The sequence below is a fragment of the Scyliorhinus canicula genome, chromosome 7, assembly GCF_902713615.1.
Source record: "Scyliorhinus canicula chromosome 7, sScyCan1.1, whole genome shotgun sequence".
Taxonomy (NCBI): Eukaryota; Metazoa; Chordata; class Chondrichthyes; order Carcharhiniformes; family Scyliorhinidae; genus Scyliorhinus; species Scyliorhinus canicula.
In genome coordinates, this window is record NC_052152.1 from 74,406,741 (window position 1) to 74,431,041 (window position 24,301).

Consider the following 24,301-nt stretch of genomic DNA (forward strand, 5'->3'; position numbering starts at 1 on the left):
TAAGTATATTCAAGAAGTGTGTCTGTGTGGAGTCTGCACGTCCTCCCCCTGTGTGCGTGTGGGTTTCCTCCGGGTGCTCCGGTTTCCTCCCACAGTCCAAAGATGTGCGGGTTAGGTGGATTGGCCATGCTAAATTGCCCGTAGTGTCCTAATAAAAGTAAGGTTAAGGGGGGAGTTGTTGGGTTACGGGTGTAGGGTGGATACGTGGGTTTGGATAGGGTGATCATGGCTCGGCACAACATTGAGGGCCGAAGGGCCTGTTCTGTGCTGTACTGTTCTATGTGCTATGTTCTAAGTGCTGAAATGTGACATACATATATAATATTTATGTATCAATTGTTATTTAGTGTTCTAGGAAGACAGCAACCGGCACTCACACACACTCCTCCAAAATGCACCGTCCCCATGTTGCCCTTGGAGGAGGTGGCGACAAACACCTGGCAATGATGAGCATTGTGCAGGCACCCATTGGGGACCTCCTTCAGACTGGGGCCTCTGTATCCCCAAAGTGACATCATGAATTGCATCATTACCACCATGTGTCAAGGCGATTTCATACTGCCTGGGCAGCTGTGGTCACTGACACTTGTGGAGCAGGTGAAGGTACTGGCAGAAGGACTCTCTCCTCCAATAAGAGCTACACACAGATGCCTCTGACTCCTCCTCCTGCATTCTCGTGCGGTGAATTTCACCCTGTGCCACTGACTATACATGCACTTCATCCCTCCAAACTGCTGGTATCTGAGTTGGTGAAGTGTGGGCTAGTCAGATCTCATGCTGCCTCCTTGGACATCCCTTCCTTCTCTTGATGCTGAAGCAATGATATGATCCGGAGTGGGGGGTGAGAATAAACTGAGTTAATTTGGTATGGTCCTTCTCATTGTAAAGGTACTCCATAAAGGACATTGCCTGTAACCACACTCATGCTGGCTGCACAACACAACCTCAGCATTGCACTCCCTCTCATGCCAATGGCCCTTTGTGCTTAGCAATGTGACATCATGAACTGTATCATTACCACCATGTACTAAGGTGATTTCACACAGCCTCTCAGGGACCCTGGCAATCTCCATACTCATCTGTTCCACGGAACATATGTATCTCAGGAAGGCTAACTCACCCCAGTCTGGGCTATCTCCACAGCAATCTTCACTCTTTTGGTCTGCAATGGTGACGTGAATTGATAGAACATAGAACAGTACAGCACAGAACAGGCCCTTCGGCCCTCAATGTTGTGCCGAGCCATGATCACCCTACTCAAACCCACGTATCCACCCTATACCCGTAACCCAACAACCTCCCCCTTAACCTTACTTTATTAGGACACTACGGGCAATTTAGCATGGCCAATCCACCTAACCCGCACATCTTTGGACTGTGGGAGGAAACCGGAGCACCCGGAGGAAACCCACGCACACACGGGGAGGACGTGCAGACTCCACACAGACAGTGACCCAGCCGGGAATTGAACCTGGGACCCTGGAGCTGTGAAGCATTTATGCTAACCACCATGCTACCCTGCTGCCCCTGATGTTAGCCTGATATACTGCATGGAGAGATGTTGCTCTTCAATGCATCTATGCTTCATAGTGCTCATTCCCATGTGTCCTGCATGCACTTACATGAGCCATGTACACATACATGCCTCAATGTTATGTCTGAGCTATGTGCCCTATTTCACACCTTAGCTGCACTTCCCTTGGAGCTCTGAGTAAATGAGCCAAGCAATTCACCTTGCCAGGGCAGAGCATGTCATTGAACCTTTTCCTGTATTGAATCCATGAGCATTGACAGTTTCCTGCTGCACTCACCACAGCTGTTATTTGAATTCAGGTCTTCTTGGTTGCTGCAAGTGAATTTCGCTGGCCGGCAAAGTAGAGGATTGGCTTCCTCTTCTGGGCCTATATGTGAAGGTCCTGGTGAGAAAATAGTGGGGTAACTGCACCCATCCCTTCCCGTGTTTCCTGTGTGTGACATTCCATTAGTAGAATGTAGTGTGAAGAGGGTCGTGAGACACTCAGGTTATAAAGCTCTAATTCACATTTGTGTGCTTAAGTGAATTAGCCATTTTCACCACATCATCAATGATTACTGGTAAGGTGTGGTGGAGAAAAGAGCCCGACAAATGCCTGGTGCCATGTCTGGGGCGGCTGTGACTCCAAGGTAGCATGTTATACTCCACCACCACTAACTGCTCTACTGGCTTCTTCCCTCTTAGACACACTGGAATGCCCTAATGTGCAGTTGTCAGGGACCTGGTTAAGGCTCAATAGCATGGGTGCATCCTGACAGATGGGTGGTGAGTGGGCAGGTGGAAGGGATAATGTGCATGGCACTGATCATCTTTAATCCAAAATCTGCCTGCCAAAGATAGCAGTACGTACGTTCCCCAACCGGAAACCATGGCTCAATCGCGAGATTGACTCCCTACTGAAGGACAGATCTGAGGCGTTCAAGTCAGACGACCCTGACCTATACAAGAAATTCAGGTACGACCTCCGCAAAGCCATCCGAGATGCCAAGAAAGAATATCAAACCAAGCTAGAGTCACAGACAGACTCTCGGCGGTTGTGGCAAGGACTAAACAACATAACGGGCTACAAAGCGAAGCCGAGCAGTATCTTTGGCAGCAGCGCACCCCTTCCCGATGAACTCAATGCATTCTATGCTCGGTTCGAGCAGGTAACCAATAATCCGCTGTCGAGTGCCCCGGCAGCCCATAATTCACCCATACCCACCATCAGAGCTTCCGAAGTCAGATCGGCCTTCCTGAAAGTGAACCCTCGGAAGGCGACGGGCCCGGACGGGACCCCTGGTCATGTACTCAGAGCCTGCGTGGACCAGCTGGCAGAGGTATTCACAGACATCTTTAACCTGTCCCTACTCCACTCCGAGGCCCCCACCTGCTTCAAGAAGACCACCATCATACCGGTACCAAAGAAGAAACAGGCAACGTGCCTCATTGATTACCGTCCAGTGGCCCTGACTTCAGTCGTAATGAAGTGCTTCGAGAGGTTGATCATGAAGCGCATCACCTTCATACTCCCAGAACGCCTTGATCCACTGCAATTCGCATACCGTTGCAACCGGTCCACATCAGACGCCATTTCCCTGGCCTAGATGACACTCATCCCTAGAGCATCTCGAAAACAAGGACTCCTACATCAGACTCCTATTTATTGACTACAGCTCCGCCTTCAACACCATAATCCCAGCCAAGCTCATATCAAAGCCCCAGAATCTAGGACTTGGCTCTCCACTCTGCAACTGGATCCTCGATTTTCTGACTGTGGTGAATGTAACGTAGTAATTCACACTGTATTTACCAATACCATTGTAAGCGCAGTAGCGTTATCCGACCACTAGGGGGAGTAGCTCTGGGAATGCTCAGGAGTTTGTACAGGGCTCCACCCTTGGTTCCGCCCACGACTCCACCCCCTTGACTGCTGTATAAATAACTGTGTCCAGAGCCAGCCTGCAGTTCATCGAGAGTTCAACAGGTAACAGGCTGGCTCTGTAGTAAGTAGATTAAAACCACTGTTCATATCTTAAAGGACGTGTCTCGTGAATTGATGGTTCCATCACTGACCAACAGACCACAATCAGTAAAAATGAACAACAACACCTCCTCCACAATAGTCCTCAATACCAGGACCCCACAAGGCTGTGTACTTAGCCCCCTACTCTACTCCCTGTACACACACAACTGCGTGGCAAAACTTGGTTCCAACTCCATCTACAAGTTTGCTGATGATACGACCATAGTGGGCCGGATCTCGAATAACGACGAGTCAGAATACAGGAGGGAGACAGAGAACCTAGTGGAGTGGTGTAGCGACAACAATCTCTCCCTCAATGCCAGCAAAACTAAAGAGCTGGTCATTGACTTCAGGATGCAAAGTACTGTACACACCCCTGTCAGCATCAATGGGGCCGAGGTGGAGATGGTTAGCAGTTTCAAATTCCTAGGGGTGCACATCTCCAAAAATCTGTCCTGGTCCACCCACGTCGACGCTACCACCAAGAAAGCACAACAGCGCCTATACTTCCTCAGGAAACTAAGGAAATTCGGCATGTCTACATTAACCTTTACCAACTTTTACAGATGCACCATATAAAGCATCCTATCCAGCTGCATCACAGCCGGGTACGGTAACTGCTCGGCCCGGGACCGCAAGAAACTACAGAGAGTCGTGAACACCACCCAGTCCATCGCACAAACCTGCCTCCCATCCATGGACTCCATCTACACCTCCCGCTGCCGGGGGAAAGCGGGCAGCACAATCAAAGATCCCTCCCACCCGGCTTACTCACTCTTCCAACTTCTTCCATCGGGCAGGAGATACAGAAGTCTGAGAACACGCACGAACAGACTCAAAAACAGCTTCTTCCCCACTGTCACCAGACTCCTAAATGACCCTCTTATGGACTGACCTCATTAACACTACACCCTGTATGCTTCATCCGATGCCAGTGTTTATGTAGTTACATTGTATATCTTGTGTTGCCCTATTATGTATTTTGTTTTTTTCCCTTTTCTTCCCATGTACTATGATGATCTGTTGAACTACTCGCAGAAAAATACTTTTCACTGTACCTCGGTACACGTGACAATAAACAAATCAAATCCAATCCAATCCACCCACTGAGTCCTGGCAGCTGACTACATGACTGCAAAATATCTGTAGCAGATAGTGGTAGCAAGATGATGCCATCTCCATGGCTGTGTCTTGAGAACCCACACCATGCGTTTAGTACAGTGCATTTTGACTGGGCAACAACAATGATATTTCTCCCATTGGTTAAACCCATGATAGGCCATCCATTCTAGGGCCAGTTAACATTGAGCAACATTTACAGGTCTGACGCTCACCTGTCAAGGCAACGAGGTCTCCTCCAGGCTCATTAGGTTTACCATTTACAAACAACCTAGTTTTCATCTGCGCCCAAGTTGCCAAACATGTGCCAGGCCTGCTCTGACCCTCACTCCTTCCAGGATCTCCCGCCCTAATTCCTAATCTGCCAAAATCTGGGCAGCTATTTTTAGAAGTTGGCTTGTGGAGTGGGAGTTCTCCCAACTCTGTGCACCCAACTCACAGATGAAAATCTGAGCCATGGGAACATGTCTATTGCCTCCATGCTGCCAGACATCCAATTTTGGCTGAATGAAGTTAATTAACAGGAAGGCTGCGTCATTTTATTTTTTTAACCATCACAAATTCTTTACCTTTAACACCAACTCCATGGCCTTATTATTCACGTTAGGCTGAGCTAGATGTTTCACAACCTCAGAGTTCAATTGACTCTAAGTTAAGTTTCAAACCCCAAACCTTCTCTATCTCAAGAACCATCCATAACTTCATTAAATTGTCTTTCTCCACTCCTATCTCAGCCCACCTACTACTTTCATCCATTTTCATCTTTAGCTTTGATTACACCAATAGACTCCAAACCCCCGACCTTCATATAGCTCATCCTAAATTACTTTGCCTGTATCTTATTGTGCATCAGTTCTCTCTTGCCCCTCAAACCTGCCTTCACTTATTTGCAGCAATTCCCAATGCCTCATATTTAAAATTTGCTTCCTCATGTTTAAAATCCTCCATGGTCTCACGCTTGTCTATTTCTATAATCTCCTCGCCCCTCAGTCCTTTTATACCCAAGAGAGTGCAGGTCTAATCTGTGCAACCTGTCCTCAGAGTGTTATTATAACCTCTTCTAGCCCTACAAAACCACCAAACTCTCCATTAATATGGCTTGAGTCTCTTTTGTGTCCCTTTTACACCAATATTTCCTTCAGTGCAATTTTTCCCCAAAATCCCTCTTGGTGGGATTTTCCAATCCCCTGTGGCATGTTTTCTGGAAGCAGAGGCAGCTCGCCATGGCTGCCGGCATGTCTGTGGCATTTTACATGGCTCACATTTCCCGCTATTGGGAAACCCACCACAGAGGGGTCACCTTCGGTAGAACCAAGAGGGAATGCATGAAATTCCCATCCTCTCTCTATTTGCCTCCCCATCCTCAGGTGCTCCTGAAAACTCACCTCTGACTAAATCTTTGGTTGCCCTTTCTGATCTATATTTTGAATTAGAATCAATTTCTTTGTGTTTCTGTGAAGTGCTTTGAGACATTTTTCTGCATTAAAGGTGCAGATAAATGCAATTTGATGTGTCTGCACTGTAGACGCTAAACAGCCTGAGCAAGGCAAATACTCAAGAGTAAAAGGTCCATCCATACATTTTAGATAAGCTTGATCTTCAGCTTTGAATCCATTATCAGTTACAGCAAATTTAGATTGACAAGAACTTACCCGCTTCCTTAATGTGTTTATAGACATCATCGGATCCAGCAGAGGAGTACGGAATGTCATCATGGGCCACAAAATCAATCTAAAAGAAATTGTCAGTATAAATAATTTGCAATATGAACAATTTCAGACTGATCACTTAGTCCAGTAAGATAGAAATGCCCTCTGTGTTATGGCTAGTTTTTTTATCCAGCTTTAACAGAGATGTGAATACAAAGGGTCTCAAAACACTGTGTTATAAAGATTCAGTGGGTATGGTTCTCACCGTCACCAAAAGCAGCAATTTGATTGAGTAACTATCCTTCATTGAGCAATCCTCCTGATTTTCACCTTACAGAAATCAGTGACAAAAATAAGGCCATGTTTTACCACCATTAGTCAGTCCACTTAGCAAGGCTACTGCCCAGCCACCAAGGAATTTCAAGGATTTTTTTGTATTTATGATACTAAGAGGTTTCAGAAGGATAGACATAGGACTGGTCTGCTGCTTTGACCTGAGGAAATCATGTCACCCTGGACTACTGGTTAAATTAACTGTGCTGGAAATCTAAAGTAAAACCAAATGGAATGGTGCACCAGGTCTGAAATATATTGGTTATCACTCATCAAGGCTGAGATTGGTAGATTTTTTAGAGGAATGGTATATGGAATATGGAGCAAAGACAATCACTACCATCTAGAAGGGAAAGAGCAGCAGATAGCTGGGAACCCCACTCTCCAAGTTACTCACCACCCTGACTTGGAAATATATAGCCGCTCTTTCATTGTAGCTGGGGCAAACTCCTGAACGCCCTCCCTAACAGCATGGTGGATGCACCTACACCTCAGGGACTGCAGCGGTTGAAGAAGCAACTCACCACCACCTTCTGAAGGGCAACCAGGGATAGGCAACACATGCTGGCCTAACCAGTGATGAACACACCCCATAAATGATTTTTTTTTAAATGGAGATGAGGTATAGATCAGCCAATGTCTAATTGAATGCTCAAACAACTTAATTCACCTATTCCTCTTTTTATGCAATATTTCAAGTCCATTAAAACTATTCTGTCCAATTCCTATTGACACAACTCCTAAGAAACATAACCATTTACGTTCACATCGAATTTAGAACTTAGTAAATGTTCCAAAATGTTTCACCAAGAGAAAATATCTGTCGAGCAGCAATGGAAGAGTTGGAAGATCAAATGCATGGTCAAAGAAAAGAGGAATTGTGGAAAGTTTTAGGTCACGAGTTTTGGAGCAAGGCTGAGATGACCGCAGGCTCTACCACCAATGGTGGATTGTGAGGTGACGAGGAGGCCAGAATTAGTAGACTAAAGGAACCGCCTGGTTGTAATGGGTTGGAGAAGGTTGAAGAGGTTAGGTAGAATAAGACCATGCAAGGAGTTGTAAATGAGGACACAGATTTTAATGAACAAATAGGATTTAGTGCAAGGCAGATTGTGCACTGGTGCTTTGGATAAGGTGATGTTTGTAGAATGCAAGTCTTGTTCCCCCTTCACTTCTGCTTTTACTTTTGGGCTTGCATTAAAAGGGCCCTTCAGTTCCTTCCCACTGCTTAATGAAAGAACTTTGGCCTCAATATTTTTTATGCTGTCACAAGATTTCTTACACAGGAATGCATATGGAATCTTTCCAATTGGAGATCCATTGAGGAGAGAGTAACTCAGTCCAGTCCATTATGGGCAAGAACAAGAGATTTAAGACAAGAGGGCTCAGCATGTATTGATTTTGGTTTGGCTAGCAAAACACTGACAGTTTTTACGTATGTCTCTGTTGAGAGAGACCAATTATTGGATTACAGTGCATCTTGGTGGATAGAAAAGGGGAAAGGGGAAACAATTACAATATAAATTAAAGTTGTGATTCCTCCTCTTCCTTGGTCTATGATGGCAGTTCCCCCACAATGAAGCTCTAAAATTGTTTTTTGTGACCCATTGCCGCATTGGCTTTATTGCCATTGACAGAGAATATGCTTGGTTTTCATCCATGGTCTCTCCCGAACAAGAACTCATTAAATTCCTGCACTGGTGGTAATGGAGGTGCAAGGGGAGAGAGATCGGTGTCAATTTGCTTGTGTTGCTAAATACATGATATGGGGAAGAGAGAGTGGACAGGACAAAATTGTAGAATTCAAGAACCAGGGGACATAGATTCAAGATAAGTGGCAGAAGGTGTAGACAGGGCATAAGGAAGAACCTTTTTACGCGGAGGGTAGTGGGAGTCTGGAATTCTCTGCGCGAGTTGGTGGTGGGTATCCTTGGGCTGGCATGAACAAGATTGGCCGAATGACCTCCTTCTGTGCTGTAACTTATATATGATTCTATGATGTAGCAATTTGTATCAGTGTGTCTCGTTTATAAATATATGTTACAGGGGATCATTGCAAGAAGGAATTAAAAAAGGAAATGGACATGATGGGTACGATTTAATGGAAAATATTTGAAGGGTGCGATTTAATGGCCATGCTGTGACCGAAAGGCAGTTTGCTGCCGCGCAACAGGCAGGGTAGCATGGTGGTTAGCATAAATGCTTCACAGCTCCAGGGTCCCAGGTTCGATTCCCAGCTGGGTCACTGTCTGTGTGGAGTCTGCACGTCCTCCCCCTGTGTGCGTGGGTTTCCTCCGGGTGCTCCGGTTTCCTCCCACAGTCCAAAGATGTGCGGGTTAGGTGGATTGGCCATGCTAAATTGCCCGTAGTGTTCTACAAAAAGTAAGGTTAAGGGGGGGTTGTTGGGTTACGGGTATAGGGTGGATACGTGGGTTTGAGTAGGGCGATCATGGCTCGGCACAACATTGAGGGCCGAAGGGCCTGTTCTGTGCTGGACTGTTAAAAAAAAACATGGCTGATAAAAGCCAGGAGACCCCATTCCCAGGATTTACCCAGCTCGTAACACCTCGTAAGATGCAACGCGATCTCGCGAGATGCTGCGATGTAAATCCCGCCCATTGTGGACGGGATGACTTTTTAGCAATCTGCGTTTAAAGCGAGACAGCTAGTCTCACTTTAATGTGCAGCTTCCTGAGTTACCCAGGCATGGGATCAATCTCCATCTCTTCTGAGACCTTGGGTAAGTGCCATTCAGTACTGGTCTCCACAAATGGACCAGACGGAACAGCACTCATGGCGCTCTCCCATGTGATTGGAGGCCCACGGATGCATGCCCTTTGGGCAGGGTGGCACCCTGGCACTGCTGGTGCCACCTGGGCACTCTGACACTGCCAACCTTGCACTGCCAAGGTGCTCAGGTGACATTTAAAAATGGCGTCCCAGTCCGGCGAGGAGAGCTCCTCGATGTAGAAAACTGAGCTATGTGCGGCCTCATGTTCCCCATTGAGGTCCCTTATCAAATGCAAATCACGTTTTATAACCCTATGTTTATTGGTGCTGCGAGCGCCGGCAAACATGCGGCCAAACGCGCTCGCTATGGGACTATGTCCTCATTTAGTTCAATTGCACACTAAATGTCATTTGTGGTGGGTTTTGCTGGGAGTTTCCTTCCCAATATCAGTGAGTTCCTCGCCGTTATCAGATGTATGAGAGAGTGGTGAGCATTTTAGAGAGAGATTATTTTGACGTGGGAGGAAAGTGCTGAAAATGTGGGGTGAAGAGCAGTTGAGGTGGAGTAGTGAGCAGGGAAGGGATAGAGAGGATAGTAAGCAATGCGGGTGATGAGTATGTGGGCGGAAAAAAGACGAGCAGTGTCAATGGTGAAAGGAAAAACAAACTGAATTTTATGATATATCTTTTGCCCTGTGTCCCCTCAGGAAGTCCCAAATTGTTACATTGATAAAGGAAACAAGAAATAAGCCACAAACAGCAGCAGGCTAATGGCCAGTTAGTCTTTTTTTAAATAAATTTAGAGTACCCAATTCATTTTTTCCAATTAAGGGGCAATTTAGTGTGACCAATCCACCTAACCTGCATATCTTTGGGTTGTGGGCGCAAAACCCATGCAGACACGGGGAGAATGTGCGAACTTCACACGGACAGTGACCCATAGCCGGGGTCGAACCTAGGACCGTGGCGCCATGAGGCAGCAATGCTAACCACTGTGCCACCGTGCTGCCCCTGACCAGTTAATCTAATGACTAGCTCAGAACAAGGTGGCGAGTTATTCCAGTTTTTGGTGGTGCTACTTGAGGGCCAGAACATTGGGAATATTCCCCTATTCTTCAAACAGTATTTTGGATTTTTTAGTCCACCTACATAGGTAGCTGAGACACTGTCTCCTGCCTGACCCCCATTTCCAGTATTTCCTGTATTTCACATTTCCAGCATCCGCAGTGTTGCAACAGTGTGTAGCCAAGGTTTAACATTGGATTGTAAAGACAACGCTTGTAACAATGCAGCAAAATGTCAGTGCTGCATTAAAGAGCCATCTTAGATTATGGACTAATGCTCTGAAGTAGACATTAACCCATGGTCTTCTGACTCAGGGGCAAGAGTGTTACAAAGTAAGGTTGATACTTAGGAATTTGTTTGTTGAAGTATAAAGAATTGCAAATGACATGCTCAGTATGAGTGAAGAGTGGTAGGTATTGGTGTAATGTTTAGCGGAGGGAGTTGGTTCGAGATCACTGTGGGAGAGTAGCTGAAGGGGAGCAATTTGAATCAAATATAAATAAATAGGAATTGGATAGAAGCTTTGAATTCCTACAGTACAGAAGGAGACAATTCGGCTCATTGAGCCTGCACTGACCCAATGAAAGGGTACCCTATCTCGATCCATTTCCTACCCTATTCCCGTAACCCCATCTAACCTGCACATCTTTGAATACTAAGAGGAAATTTAGCATGGCCAATCCACTGAACCTGCACATCTTTAGACTGTGGGAGGAAACTGGAGCACCAAAAACGTGGAGAAAGTGCAAACTCCACACAGGCAGCCATCCAAGGCTGGAATTAAACCTGGGTCACTGGTGCTGTGAGACAACAGTGCTGGCCATTGTGCCACCATGCCACCCTAGATAGATGAATGAATATGGAGGGTGAGAGAGAGAGGAGAGTCATAGAGATATATAGTGAGCATGGAGTCAAAACAGACACAAGCAACCATTGAATAGAGAGAAGATAGGCCAAAATGACAAGAAATAGATAAATAAATGCCCTGGAATTGTCTGGAAAAGAGGCAGATAACCAGTTGGAAATGAAGAGGAATGGAGATGGAGGATTGGATTGATAGTGGGGCTAAAGCAAATAGAGGAAATTGAGGCATAATAGAGTAAGATCTTTCAGGAAGCAGAAAGTGGTTTTGATGTTCGGTATCTGATTAACATTGAGTAGATAATTAACAACAAAGGGTTCCAATTGTGGCATTTTCCCAAAGTGATTAATTTAGCAAAATGAGTCTTTTGCAGGCTGGTAGGAATCCTGGAGTAAATTAAATAAATAAATAGTAAAGGAACTAAGTGGCCGCGCTGGCAGTGATTCCCAGAGCTAATTATACAAACATTATTGGAGCTTACTAGACCAGGTGACAGAATACACATTCCATTCAGTGGAGAGCGAGGGAAATTTCAACTTAATAGTACCATAACTTTACAATAAACTTGAGAGGGAGAGTGACTAAATTTAAAAACAATTGGCAGTACAGGGTAATTAAGTATTTATTTGGAGGAGCAGAGTACAAATAAACATTTTTTTAAAACTTTGCTTGGGCGAAAAACGATCCTAAAATTTGATGTGAAACAAAATGTTAGGGAATCCAAATGATTCACACCACAGTGCCCTCTAGTGGTGGAAGACCTGAAACAACAGTGTGAAGGATTTCTTTTTACATTTGAAATTTATTTTCCAATTAAGGGTAATTTAGCATGGCCAATCCACCTACCCTGCACTACTTTAGGTTGTGGAGGTGAGACCCAGTCAGACACGAAGAGAATGTGCAAACTTCACACAGACAATGTCCCGGGGCCAGGATCGAACCCGGGTCATCGGCGGCGGGAGGCAGCAGTGCTAACCATTTTGCCACCATTCCGTCCAACAGTATGAAGGAGTAGTAGTATTTTTACCATTATAAGATGCTGACAAGCTCTTTCTTCTTCTCTAGAATGTTGATATGTTGAGTTGAAATATCTTCACATTATTAATGCTGCCAAAAATGTGTCACTCAAAAATCATGACACATGAAGCAAGCTTGACATGGACAAGAAGTGAATGCCAGATGCAATACTTCTAATAATATACTAGCAGATTTTCTTATGGTATTGATCATAGTGAGTCAAAGGGCTACAGTCTTCCGCCTCGCCCGCTGCAAGATCGCCACAGATGGAAGTGGACCATGTAAAGGTCCATTGACCTCGGGTGGGAATAACCGGTTGCCGGGCGTGCGCGGCCGGAGAATCCCGCCCAAAGTATACACTGTGATTAACTTTGATTTTGGGTGATATCAGTTCTGCTGCCCTTGGTGGGCGTCCAGAGTAGTCATGACAAAAGTGCATCATAAACAGAGTGCAAATGTTGGGAAGTGTAAATTTGGCACAGTGAGGGAAGGAGCTGCTGCTTTTTGTCTCCAGTACTTGTCATGTTTCATATACGTTTCAGGCAATAAATCTTTCAAAGTTTTGTCTGGTGTTTAAGTGCTTGTGCAGGTTGGTGTGTAGAAAAAACAACAATATTGCAATAAACTAAAAAGTAGATATAGTTGATTTAAATCATCTAGATTAAGATATGACAGAAGTTTATGTGTCTAGGCTGCAGTATGCAGGGGTTTGTGGACAGTGAGATTATCCATAATGAATATATCTGCAGTAGATGTCCACATCTCAGATCTCTCCAGCTCAGAGTCATTGAGCTGGGGACAATCTTTTTTATTTGTTCTTGGGATGTGGGTGTTGCTGGCTAGGCCAGCATTTATTGCCCATCCCTAAATGTCTTTCAACTGAGTAGGCCATTTCAGGGGTGGGGGGGGCGGGGGGGGGGGGGGGGGGGGAGCACAGTTAAGAGTAAACTGCATCGCTGTGTGGGTCTGTGGTCACATGGAGGCCAGAACGGGTAAGAATGGCAGGTTTCCCTACCTGAAGGACATTAGCGAAGCAGATAGATTTTTACAACAATCAGCAATGGTTTCAGTAGACTTTTGATTCCAGGCTTTTTTTAAATTGAATTCAAATTTCACCATCTGCCATGGTGGGATTCAAACCCTGGACCCCAGAGTTTTACCCTGTGTTTCTGGATGACTAGTCCAGTGACAATACCACCACACCTCTGTCTCCCCTGGCACATAAGGTAAGGGAGAGGAGTATCTGGATAGTTCACTCCAGATATTGGTCACACCTCATGCAGGTTCAGAATGAGCTTGGTGTGAGTGATATTGTACAGAATACGGGGAAGACAGAGAAGATAAAGATAGAGCTAGGGCAGCAAAGCATCCTGTCCAACCTGCACAATGTTCCTGCTACCTGTAAGATTAAAGGTTGTTGGGAAGATAACCCCAATGTGAACCAAGGCACCCTGGAGCAAGAGGCTGTCCAGAGGAAGGAGAAGGAGGAGAAGCATAATGTGGTAGTTGTAGTGGATTCAATAGGTATGTGACAGATAGCATCCTTTGCAAACAGGGCGGAGAGTGTTGTGTGATAAGTTCCCTGCCTGATGCCAGGGTGAAAGACATCTCAAACTGGCTTGAAAGGAAAGGGTGAGGATTCAGCTGTTGTGATCTACATTGGGACCTACAACATTGGGAAGAGTGGGTAAGAGTTCCTGTTGTAGAACACCAGAAAATAGGAACTGGATTAAAGATCATTCTTTCAAAGGTTATAGTTATAGTTAGACATGTATTTTACCTTTTGTACGTATGCCTTGCTAGAGTGGTTATAAAATGGACACCACCAGATGGTAAAGGAAAACGGGGCCAATTGTAGAAGACCTGGCGAAGGGCATTTAAGGATGACTTTCAAGGCCAGGACACCAGCTGGACTGGAGTGAAAGAAATTGTGATGGACCAGGGCCGGTGGTGGAGTCTTGCTGCCCATTGTTCCAGATGGAACCGAAGGAATTAAGTCCAAATAAGTCTAAGTGGCTTCAATGGGACAGATTATTCAAAGTAAAATGGGGAAAACTGTTAATGGGAAAGATACAGAAAACAGAAAAAGGTAACAAAACGAATAAGACCTGTAAAAAGGGAGTATGAAAAGCAACTTGCAAAGGATTTCAAATCAACACAAAACATTTGTATAAATACATTAAGAAAAAGAGAGTATTCAAGACAATGTGGACCTCTTAAAAATTGACAACAGTGATATTGTAAATGAAGATATTGAAATGCAGGATATGCTGACTGATTACTCTGCATCAATATTTACAGCAGAGGAAAAGGTCAGAATGCCAGGTAACCCATGTAATCTAGTATTGAATCCCGGTCAGAACCTCAACAAAATCAGTGTAAGCAAAACTAAGTGAGGGAGTAAATAATGGCACAAAAGAGTGACAAACCGCCAGCAGCAGATGGTTTTCATTCCCAGGGTTTGAAGGAAAATGAAAGACAGCATTTCAGATGCCCTAATAATTATTTTCTAGAGTTCTCTTGACTTAGATTGGAAAATGGTGCAGGTCATTCTGCTATTTAGGAAAGATTAGAGAGGAATTATAGAGCAGTAGGCCTAATATCGGTTGTCAGAGAATTACTGGAGTTTATAAATAAGAATAATGCCTTAGCAAAATGTTCATCCGGTCAGATGATATCTGACTGTCAGAGACAGCCAGCATGGATTTGTAAAGGGTAGTTCATGCCTCATGAATCTGATTGAGTTTTTAAAAAAATTCTCAAGGAATGTCTGTGGATATTATTTATAGAAAGCATTTAAGAAAGTCCTTCATAAGACATTAAAGCTCATGGAACTGAAGGAAAATTGTTGACCTGGCCAGGAAATTGACTGAGTGACAGGACTCAGAGAGAAGGGATAATGGACAAGTACTCTAATTGGCAGGCTGTGACTAGTGATGTTTTGCGAGGATCAGTGGTGGAGCCTGAAAATTCACCATATTTATTAACAACTCAGATGATGGATTAGAAAGCCACATGTCTCTGTCACTGACAAATCTGGATAAGTGAAATTGTAAAGAGTGTAGATGAAATTGCAAAGAGATTTTGACAGATTACGTGAAGAGACAAAACTGTGGATTTCAATGTGGGCAAAGGAGAGCTCATTCATCTTGGATTTCTACAGAATAGAACCGGATTCTTTCCAATGGGAAAAGCTAGAAATCGAGGAGGACCAGGAAAGCCTCAGGGTCCAGTTACATAGATCATTAAAATGGCATGAACAGGTACAGAAAATAATTTAAAAGGCTAACAGAATAAAGGAAAAGTAGGCACTTGGATTAGCAATCGGTTGAGTAGTGATAAATGGTTGTTTTTCAGATTGGAGGAAGGTTTGTATTGGAGTTCCCTGGGGGTTAGTGTTGGGATGCTTGCTCTTCTTGACATAGATTAATCACTTAGACTGTGGTGATCAGGGTGTGATTTCAATATTTGAAGATGATACAAAGTTTGGAGACATTGTCAATTGTGACGAGGATAGTCTTGAAAATCAAAAGGATGTAGACATGTAGATGTCAAAGGTGAATATGTACACAAGCTGGTGTATATGTACATAAGTCATTCTCATAGATATGTCGATGTCTATGATGTATATGTACATAAGTCAGTGTATCTAGAAGTTTGCAAAAGCCAATTGGTACTCTCACAATTGTTAATTATAAAGCTGAGATTTCTGTTTCCCAAGGGCATTAAGGGATACGGGGCAAAGATGGATTATACGGAGTTAAGTTACAGATCATCCATGATCTTATTGAATGGCAGAGTGGACTCAAGGGACTAAATGGTCTGCCCCAGTTCCTATGTCCCTCATACATCCTTTCGAATTTTAATTTCTTTTAAAGTCAAAAGAAAGATGTCCAAGGAGCAGTTGAAGCAATATTACTTATGTTACACTGTCACCCACAGTCTAAATTACCTCCACTATTTTATAATAAATTGTGATCAGCAAAAGATTTCAGGAAATGAGACTTGAACTGAAGAGCGTTCGATAGTGAAGATGTTTGTAAATATATTTAAATATAAAAGAGGTGCGGGAACAAAATGACAATGGGGTACATGAGCACAAATTGTTGAAGGTGGGAGAGCAGACTGAGAAAATCTGAGGCGGCAGTGAAGATCGTCAAAGGACTCATTGACAAATTGAGAAAATCTAGCAAAGATGTATACAAGTCAATTCTCGAGTGGAGAAACACACCGACTGGAGGCATGGAAAGTAGTCCAGTCCAAAGACTAATGTCATACCATACACAAACTACAATTTCAATAGCAAAAAAGCTACTGAGGTCAGATGTTGTAACAGGCTTGAGTGAAAAAATTGAGGTAAACAGCAGAAAACCAATTTACGTTTTAACCAGACTGCCAGATGATTGCCTGAGCTGAGCATTGCAGTCAGTCAGGATACAAATGTTCAATGCTTTCAACAGCTGTCAGGTGATGTGACAACTTAGGACATGTGTAGAGCAGTTGCCACTTCCCAGTGGACATGAATGATCAAATACACTGGTATAACTGCAGGCATATATGAACAACTAGTGAAGCTAGTCCTGCACTGCAGGACGCTGATCAGGGAGATGGGATATTACCAGTTGGACAGAGTATAGAATGACAATTACTCCCAGAAGTCTACTGAACCCCAACAACAAAATGGAACAACAACCATTACCACGGCAACAACAATGGAACAACACTCCCCTGAGATGAAATATCACCCAGGCGAACAGCCAATAAGATCATAGATCTTGGAATTTGCAGTGCAGAAGGAGGCCATTCGGCCCATCAGGTCTGAACTGGCCCTTGGAAAGAGCACACTACATAAGCCCACGCCCCTCCCTATCCCTGTGACCCAATAACCCCACCTATCCTTTTGGACACTAAGGGGCAATTCAGCATGGCCAATCCACCTAACCTGCACATCTTTGGACTCTGGGAGAAAACCAGAGCACCTGAAGGAAACCCACATAGACACGGGGAGAAAGTGCACACAATCATCCGAGGCCGGAATTGAGCCTGGGTCCCTCGTGCTGTGAGGCAGCAATGCTAAGCACTATGCCACCATGTCGTCTTGAATGTCATGCATCAGTAAGAGATTTGCATGATTTAATGGCTATGTGTGCAATGTATGTGCAGTGACTGATGTGAACAACAAAGAGTTTGTTAATGCATGAGAACAGTTGTGGTATAGTTGATAATTTGGGTAACTCACAATTACACATAATAGTGCATGCAAAGTTGTCTTTTGTTCATTATGAAAAAGGGGGATGTTTGCATTTTGAAATGCTATCATTACCTGGCCTGCCATAATCATGTGACCTCTGCCATGAGGGAAGGACTGGAGGCAGCCATCTAACATTCAGTTCGAATCACAGAATCTACAGATACAGGACCTTCGGCCCAAACTGGTCCATTCCAACCAGAAAGCCCATCTAAGCTAATCCCATTTGCCTGCATTTGGCCCATATCCCTGCATTTGGCCCATTCAGTAAAGACATCACAGTAAAAAAACAGTGGTCTTTGAGCTTGTAACAGAAGCTGATTCAAACATGGCTTTCAGAAAGAAGTACCTGAAAAGAAAACATTTGCATGGCTAAGGGGAAAGAACAAGGGAGTGGGTCTAGTTGAATTGCTTTTTCACAGAGCTGGCATGGACACAACAGGCCGAATGGCCTCCTGTGCTGTAAATTCTATGATTGTATTCTATATTAAATAGGTATACAGATAATATATTTATACCCTGGTCCATCTCCTTTCATTAGCTGGATTGATCCTCTCCTACTGCTTGTGGCATCCTGCCTGTGCTGCAGATCAAATCTATAGTGAAATGCAGGGCTGGGCCGAATAGTTCTGTGAGAAATAGTTGCTGCTGTATGAACCCAGTTAGGTGAGTTGACCATAGGAAGATGTAGTGACAGGAAGTGCAAAAGATGAGAGTAGGTGAATGGTAGTCTACACTGGGGTTTCGGCACTTTTCATAGGTGTTCGGTTATAGTGGCAGCTGTTTGCTGATGTCCTGCCGCATCTCAGGATTCAGTCTGCAGCATTGAGAATGGGAATATATTGAACCTTTGAGGTGTAGGCCTCCACAGAGCAATGCAAGACTGGGCGGTGGGAAGCTTCAAGAAGCATTTGGTTGTCAGATCCAGAGGCACCTAGAATGGGTCCTGAGTCCTGCCACTCATTGGCTGACCAGCAGTGGATGAGAAAGTAGTGCAGCAGGATTTAAATTTGAACAACATAACATTTAAAATTTCATAGATTTGACAAACCAGGGTGGCACGGTGGGGCAGTGGTTAGCACTGCCACCTCACGGCATCGAGGACCCGGGTTCAATGCCGGCCCCGGGTCACTGTCCGTGTGGAGTTTGCACATTCTCCCCGTGTCTGCATGGGTCTCATCCCCACAACCCAAAGATGTGCAGGATAGGTGGATTGGCCACGTTAAATTGCCCCTCAATTGGAAAGAAAATAATTGGAGTAACCAGCAAGTCTGAAAGTCAGGTTCAATCAAACAAGGCAGTGGATAAAGTTGGACAAATCACACCAGAAAACAACGAGTGGTGGGAAAGCTGCAATTAAAATGCTACGGGGCATCAGGGGCTGGATTCTCCATTAGGTGACACTGAAATCGCAAAACGCGATCGGCCGGAGAACCGGCTCCGATGCCGAAATCGAGCCTGACGTCGGTTTCATGCCGATTTGCTATTCTCCGGCCCCCCCAAAAATGCCGAAATCGCGGCGCCTGCCACACGGCCCGAAAGTACAGTATGCAACTGATTAGCGGTCCTGACGACCGATTCTCCGGGACCTCCGTGATTCAGCGCCTCGGATGGGCCGAATTCCCGACGCGAACCTGGCGTGCTGGCTGAAGCGGCTGCAAGAGGGGGTAGGAGGTGGCATGGGGTTCCCAGTTCGGACACCAGCAATCTTGCTGGCCACCCACCCTGACCCCTGCGTGCACAGTGACAACGGCCGTATGGATGCCCCGACCCACCCCCACCCAACCGGCAGCATCCATCGGTGGACTACCCAGGGGCACGCTGACGGCAGCCCCCAGTGAGGGTAGTGCCATCCAGTGGTACCCCTGGCAGCAGGGACCGGCGGCAGGATCAGGGGCAATGACGGGGCTAGGGTGCGGGAGTGAGGCATGCATGTTTGGAGCGCGTGGTGACAACTGTGGCACCATGTAGCCCATGGCACCTAGTTGGGCACCTGTATGTGCCATGATTACATGTTTACCTTTCACCCCCTGCAAAGAATAATGGCTTTTGGGCATCAACCTGTGATGTTGGCCACGTTGGCCATTGCCGCTGCCCTGCATGCAGCCCTATGGCAGCGTGAGCGGAAGCAGCTCAGAGGGGAGGCAGAGGCTGCAGCAGAGGAACGGGCTGCAGAGGGGCAGGTGGCAGCTGCTCAGGATGGAGGGCCGCCCGCCCAACAGGATGAGGAGGAGAGGGAGGAGGAGGAGGAGGAGTTGCCAAGGAGGCGCCGGATGAGGCTACGTGTTTACCACGACCGCATGTCCTTTGAGGACCTTCCGGACCGGGCATGCAGACGGAGACTGCGAATGAGCAGGGAGACAGTGCGACACATCTGCCACATGATGGCACACCTGGCAGCGCATGGGAATGGGGGAGGACACCCGCTCCCGGTGGCCATCAAAGTGATATATGGCGGGTCGTTCCAGTCGCCGAGTGGGGACCTGTCCGGCATCTCACAGGCATCGGCGCACGGGTGCATCTGTGCAGTCACTGATGCCCTATATGCCCTGGCGGATCGATACATCCAGTACCCTGTGGACCGCGCCCACCAGGATGCCTCTGCAGCAGGGTTCGCTGTCATCGCCAGGATGCCCTGGGTCCAGGGGTCATCGATGGGGTGCATTCCGCCCTACGGCTACCAGCGGATAACAGGCCACTGTTCACCAACTGAAAGGGGTACCACTTGATGAACATTCAAGTGGTCTGTGACCATCAGATGAAGATTCTGCATGTCTGCTCCCGATACTTGGGCAGTGTGCATGACTCCTTCATCTTGGGGAACTCCATGATCCCCGACATGTTCGAGGGACACCCCTCCCTGGCTGCGGAGCGGGCTGCTGGGCGACAGGGGTTACCCGTTGTGGTTGTGGCTGATGATGCCAATATGGAGGCCACATACCGATGCCCATTGTGCGACCAGGGGTGTGGTCGAGAGGTGCTTCGGGGTCCTGAAAATGCACTTCAGGTGCCTGGACCGCTCTGGAGGTGTTCTCCAGTACATGGCCAGGAGGGTCGGCCGCATTGTGGTGGTCTGTTGCGTCCCCCACAATATAGCCCAGCAGAGGGGCGATGTGCTGAAGGAGAATGAGAAGGAAATGCATGCCCATCAGATGAGGAGGATGATGGGGAGGGGGACAATGAGCGGGACATGGGGCCTGGCCAGGCACGGGAGGCTGCTTGCTGGCCAGGAGCATGGACACCACCATACTACACTCCCACACCACCGAACACCCTCACCTCCCACACCACCGAACACCCTCACCCCCCACACCACTGAACACGCTTACCCCCCACACCACCGAACACCCTCACCTCCCACACCACCGAACACCCTCACCTCCCACACCACTGAACACGCTTACCCCCCACACCACCGAACACCCTCACCCCCCACACCACCGAACACCCTCACCCCCCCCCCCACCACCGAACACACTCACCTCCCCCACCACCGACCACCCTCACCTCCCACACCACTGAACACCCTCACCCCCCACACCACCGAACACCCTCACCCCCCCCCACCACCGAACACACTCACCTCCCCCACCACCGACCACCCTCACCCCCCACACCACCGACCACCCTCACCTCCCACATCACAGACCACCCTCACCCCTCACACCACCGAACACCCTCACCTCCCACACCACCGACCACCCTCACCTCCCACACCACCGACCACCCTCTCCCCTCACACCACCGACCACCCTCACCTCCCACACGACCGACCACCCTCATCCCCCCACCACCGACCACCCTCACCTCCCACACCACCTAACACCCTCACCTCCCACACCGCCGACCACCCTCACCTCCAACACCACCGACCACCCTCACCTCCCACACCACCTAACACCCTCACCTCCCACACCACCGAACACCCTCACCCCCCCACACCACCGAACACCCTCACCCCCCCCACACCACCGAATACCCTCACTCCCCACACCACCGAATACCCTCACCCCCCACACCACTGAACCCCGTCACACCCCACACCACCAACCACCCTCACCTCCCACACCACTGAACACCCTCATCCCCACTCCACCAAACCCTCACCTCCCACACCACCGAACACCCTCACCCCCCACACCACCGACCACCCTCACCTCCCACACCACCGAACACCCTCACCCCCCACACCACCGACCACCCTCACCTCCCACACCACCGAACACCCTCACCTCCCACACCACCGACCACCCTCACCTCCCACACCACCGAACACCCTCACCTCCCACACCACCGACCACCCTCATCTCCCACACTGCCGACCACCCTCACCCCCCACACCACCGACCACCCTCACCTCCCACACCAGCGACCACCCTCACTTCCCACACCACCGACCACCCTCACCCCCCACACCACCGTCCACCCTCTCCCCTCACACCACCGACCACCCTCACCTCCCACACCACCGACCACCCTCACCCCCCACACCACCGACCACCCTCACCCCCCCACACCACCGAATACCCTCACTCCCCACACCACCGAATACCCTCACCCCCCACACCACTGAACCCCATCACACCCCACACCACCAAACCCTCACCTCCCACACCACCGAACACCCTCACCCCCCACACCACCGACCACCCTCACCCCCCACACCACCGACCACCCTCACCTCCCACACCACCGAACACCCTCACCTCCCACACCACCGACCACCCTCACCTCCCACACCACCGACCACCCTCACCTCCCACACCACCGACCACCCTCACCTCCCACACCACCGACCACCCTCACCTCCCACACCACCGACCACCCTCACCCCCCACACCACCTAACACCCTCACCTCCCACACCACCGAACACCCTCACCCCCCCACACCACCGAACACCCTCACCCCCCACACCACCGACCACCCTCACCTCCCACACCACCGAACACCCTCACCTCCCACACCACCGACCACCCTCACCCCCCACACCACCGATCACCTTCACCTCCCACACCAGCGAACACCCTCACCTCCCACACCACCAACCACCCTCACCTCCCCCACCACCCTCACGTCCCACACCACCGAACACCCTCCCCTCCCACACCACCGAACATCCTCACCTCCATTATACATACCTGCGGCGCTATGAGCTGGGGGCACTGAGGTGGCAGTGACAGCGGGTCTGGTCCATGGGATGGAGGATGATGACAGCCCGCTCTGCGATGAGCTCCATGCTCCACATTGTTTGACAATGTCTGAATCCTTCCCACAGTAACACCTTCCCCCTGGGTGATCCCTGCATGTGATCTGGCCAGTCCATCACATGGCCCTGTCGAATAGCTGGGGAGGGGGTGTTGAGGACAGTCGGGGGGAGGGGGGGGTGCACCAGCTGGGCCTCACACATCCGCCACCCCCCACTCCCAGTGGCCAGCATTGACCACCCCACCCCCACACCCATCAACCGGAGCACAGAGGCAGGTTTGAACGGTGTGAACATGTGTTTATTGTGAACAAATATATACAGTCTGTGTGCTAGCCTTTATAACTAAACTTTGACCTGCACCGGTGCCAACTTAACTGGTGTCTAACTTTCTGGCCTTACGGGCCCTAGCATTATGCCTAGGTGGTTCACCAGCTGGTACAGCAGGAGTGGAGGCGGCCTGCTTGACTCCTGTCCTGCGACGAGGGTCCCCATTGGCGCACGTCTCCTGGGGCGGCTCGGCCTGGATGGGCCCGGCTGCTCCTTGAGTGTCCCGGGTAGAGTGATGCTGCCCTGTTCTTCCCGCTGTGCCACCAGATTCACCTGGGATGGGGGACGGGGTCGGGGATGGGGGGGTGCCCGAGGTGATGCGGTGTTCTGGCACCTCCCCTGCGGGAGCCACCGGCACGGGCCCCATCACCTCCTCCTCCATCGGGGTGCCCGATGGCCCCCGAGCATCTCCATGGGACGGGGGTGTGAGGGGAGCCATCCCCTGAGGCCCACCCAACACCTGGCGCTGCCAGTCCTGGAGGCCTGCATGCTATCGATGAGGGTCTGAATGTTAGTGGCCATGGAGCACAGGGAGTGGGCCATCTCCATCTGGGACTGCACCACATCACTCTGCGACTGCGCCACCACCCTGAGGGTCTGTGCCACATCAGCCAGTGAGTGGACCATGTCACTCATGGTGTGGGCCACGCCCCTCAGGGACTGGATCATCTCCTTCTGTGTCTGCACTACGCCGGCCTGCACCTGGGGATTACCGCCGAAGCTCTCAGCAATGGCCTGCTGATGCTGAGGAGCGCCGCTGCAATCTCCAGCTGGCTCTGGCACATGGTTGCCTGTGAGAGGGCAGCCCTGCCCTGGGCCTCGGCCCCCACCTGCACAGAATGCTCCAGGCCTTCCACACGCTGACCCATGTCCGACACCATCGTCCCCATTGCCTCCACCGCGGGCGCCATCCGTGCGGTTTCGACCTGGGTGGCATGCATGACTGGCCCGAGCAGGTGTTGGAAGCCGGCCGTCATCCCCTCCCGTAGTCCCTGGGTCTCTGACTGCACCTGCACTGTGGGTGGACTGGATGTTCCAGGAGCCTGGGACCCGTCTGGGCGGCAGCTGGTTCCTGGGGCCGGGCAGTCCTCCGACCATCCAGCCGCTTGGCTACTCCTACTTCCACCTGCTGTACCGGACTGACTGTGTGGTGCGCACCAGATTGTGTCCCTAGAGTCTCTTCACTAGCTTGCCCAACCGAGGT

General features: G+C 48.6%; 1 protein-coding gene across 2 annotated transcripts in view; it reads right to left on the minus strand.

The window, feature by feature from the left end:
- Positions 1 to 24,301, minus strand: part of pcyt1ba (phosphate cytidylyltransferase 1, choline, beta a) — a 140,221-nt gene that overhangs the window by 20,113 nt on the left and 95,807 nt on the right. For both annotated transcript variants that reach the window (XM_038802240.1, XM_038802239.1), the window contains exon 5: positions 6,311 to 6,389. In XM_038802240.1, coding sequence (XP_038658168.1) covers positions 6,311 to 6,389 — 79 coding nt within the window. The remainder of the gene's footprint in view (positions 1 to 6,310; positions 6,390 to 24,301) is intronic.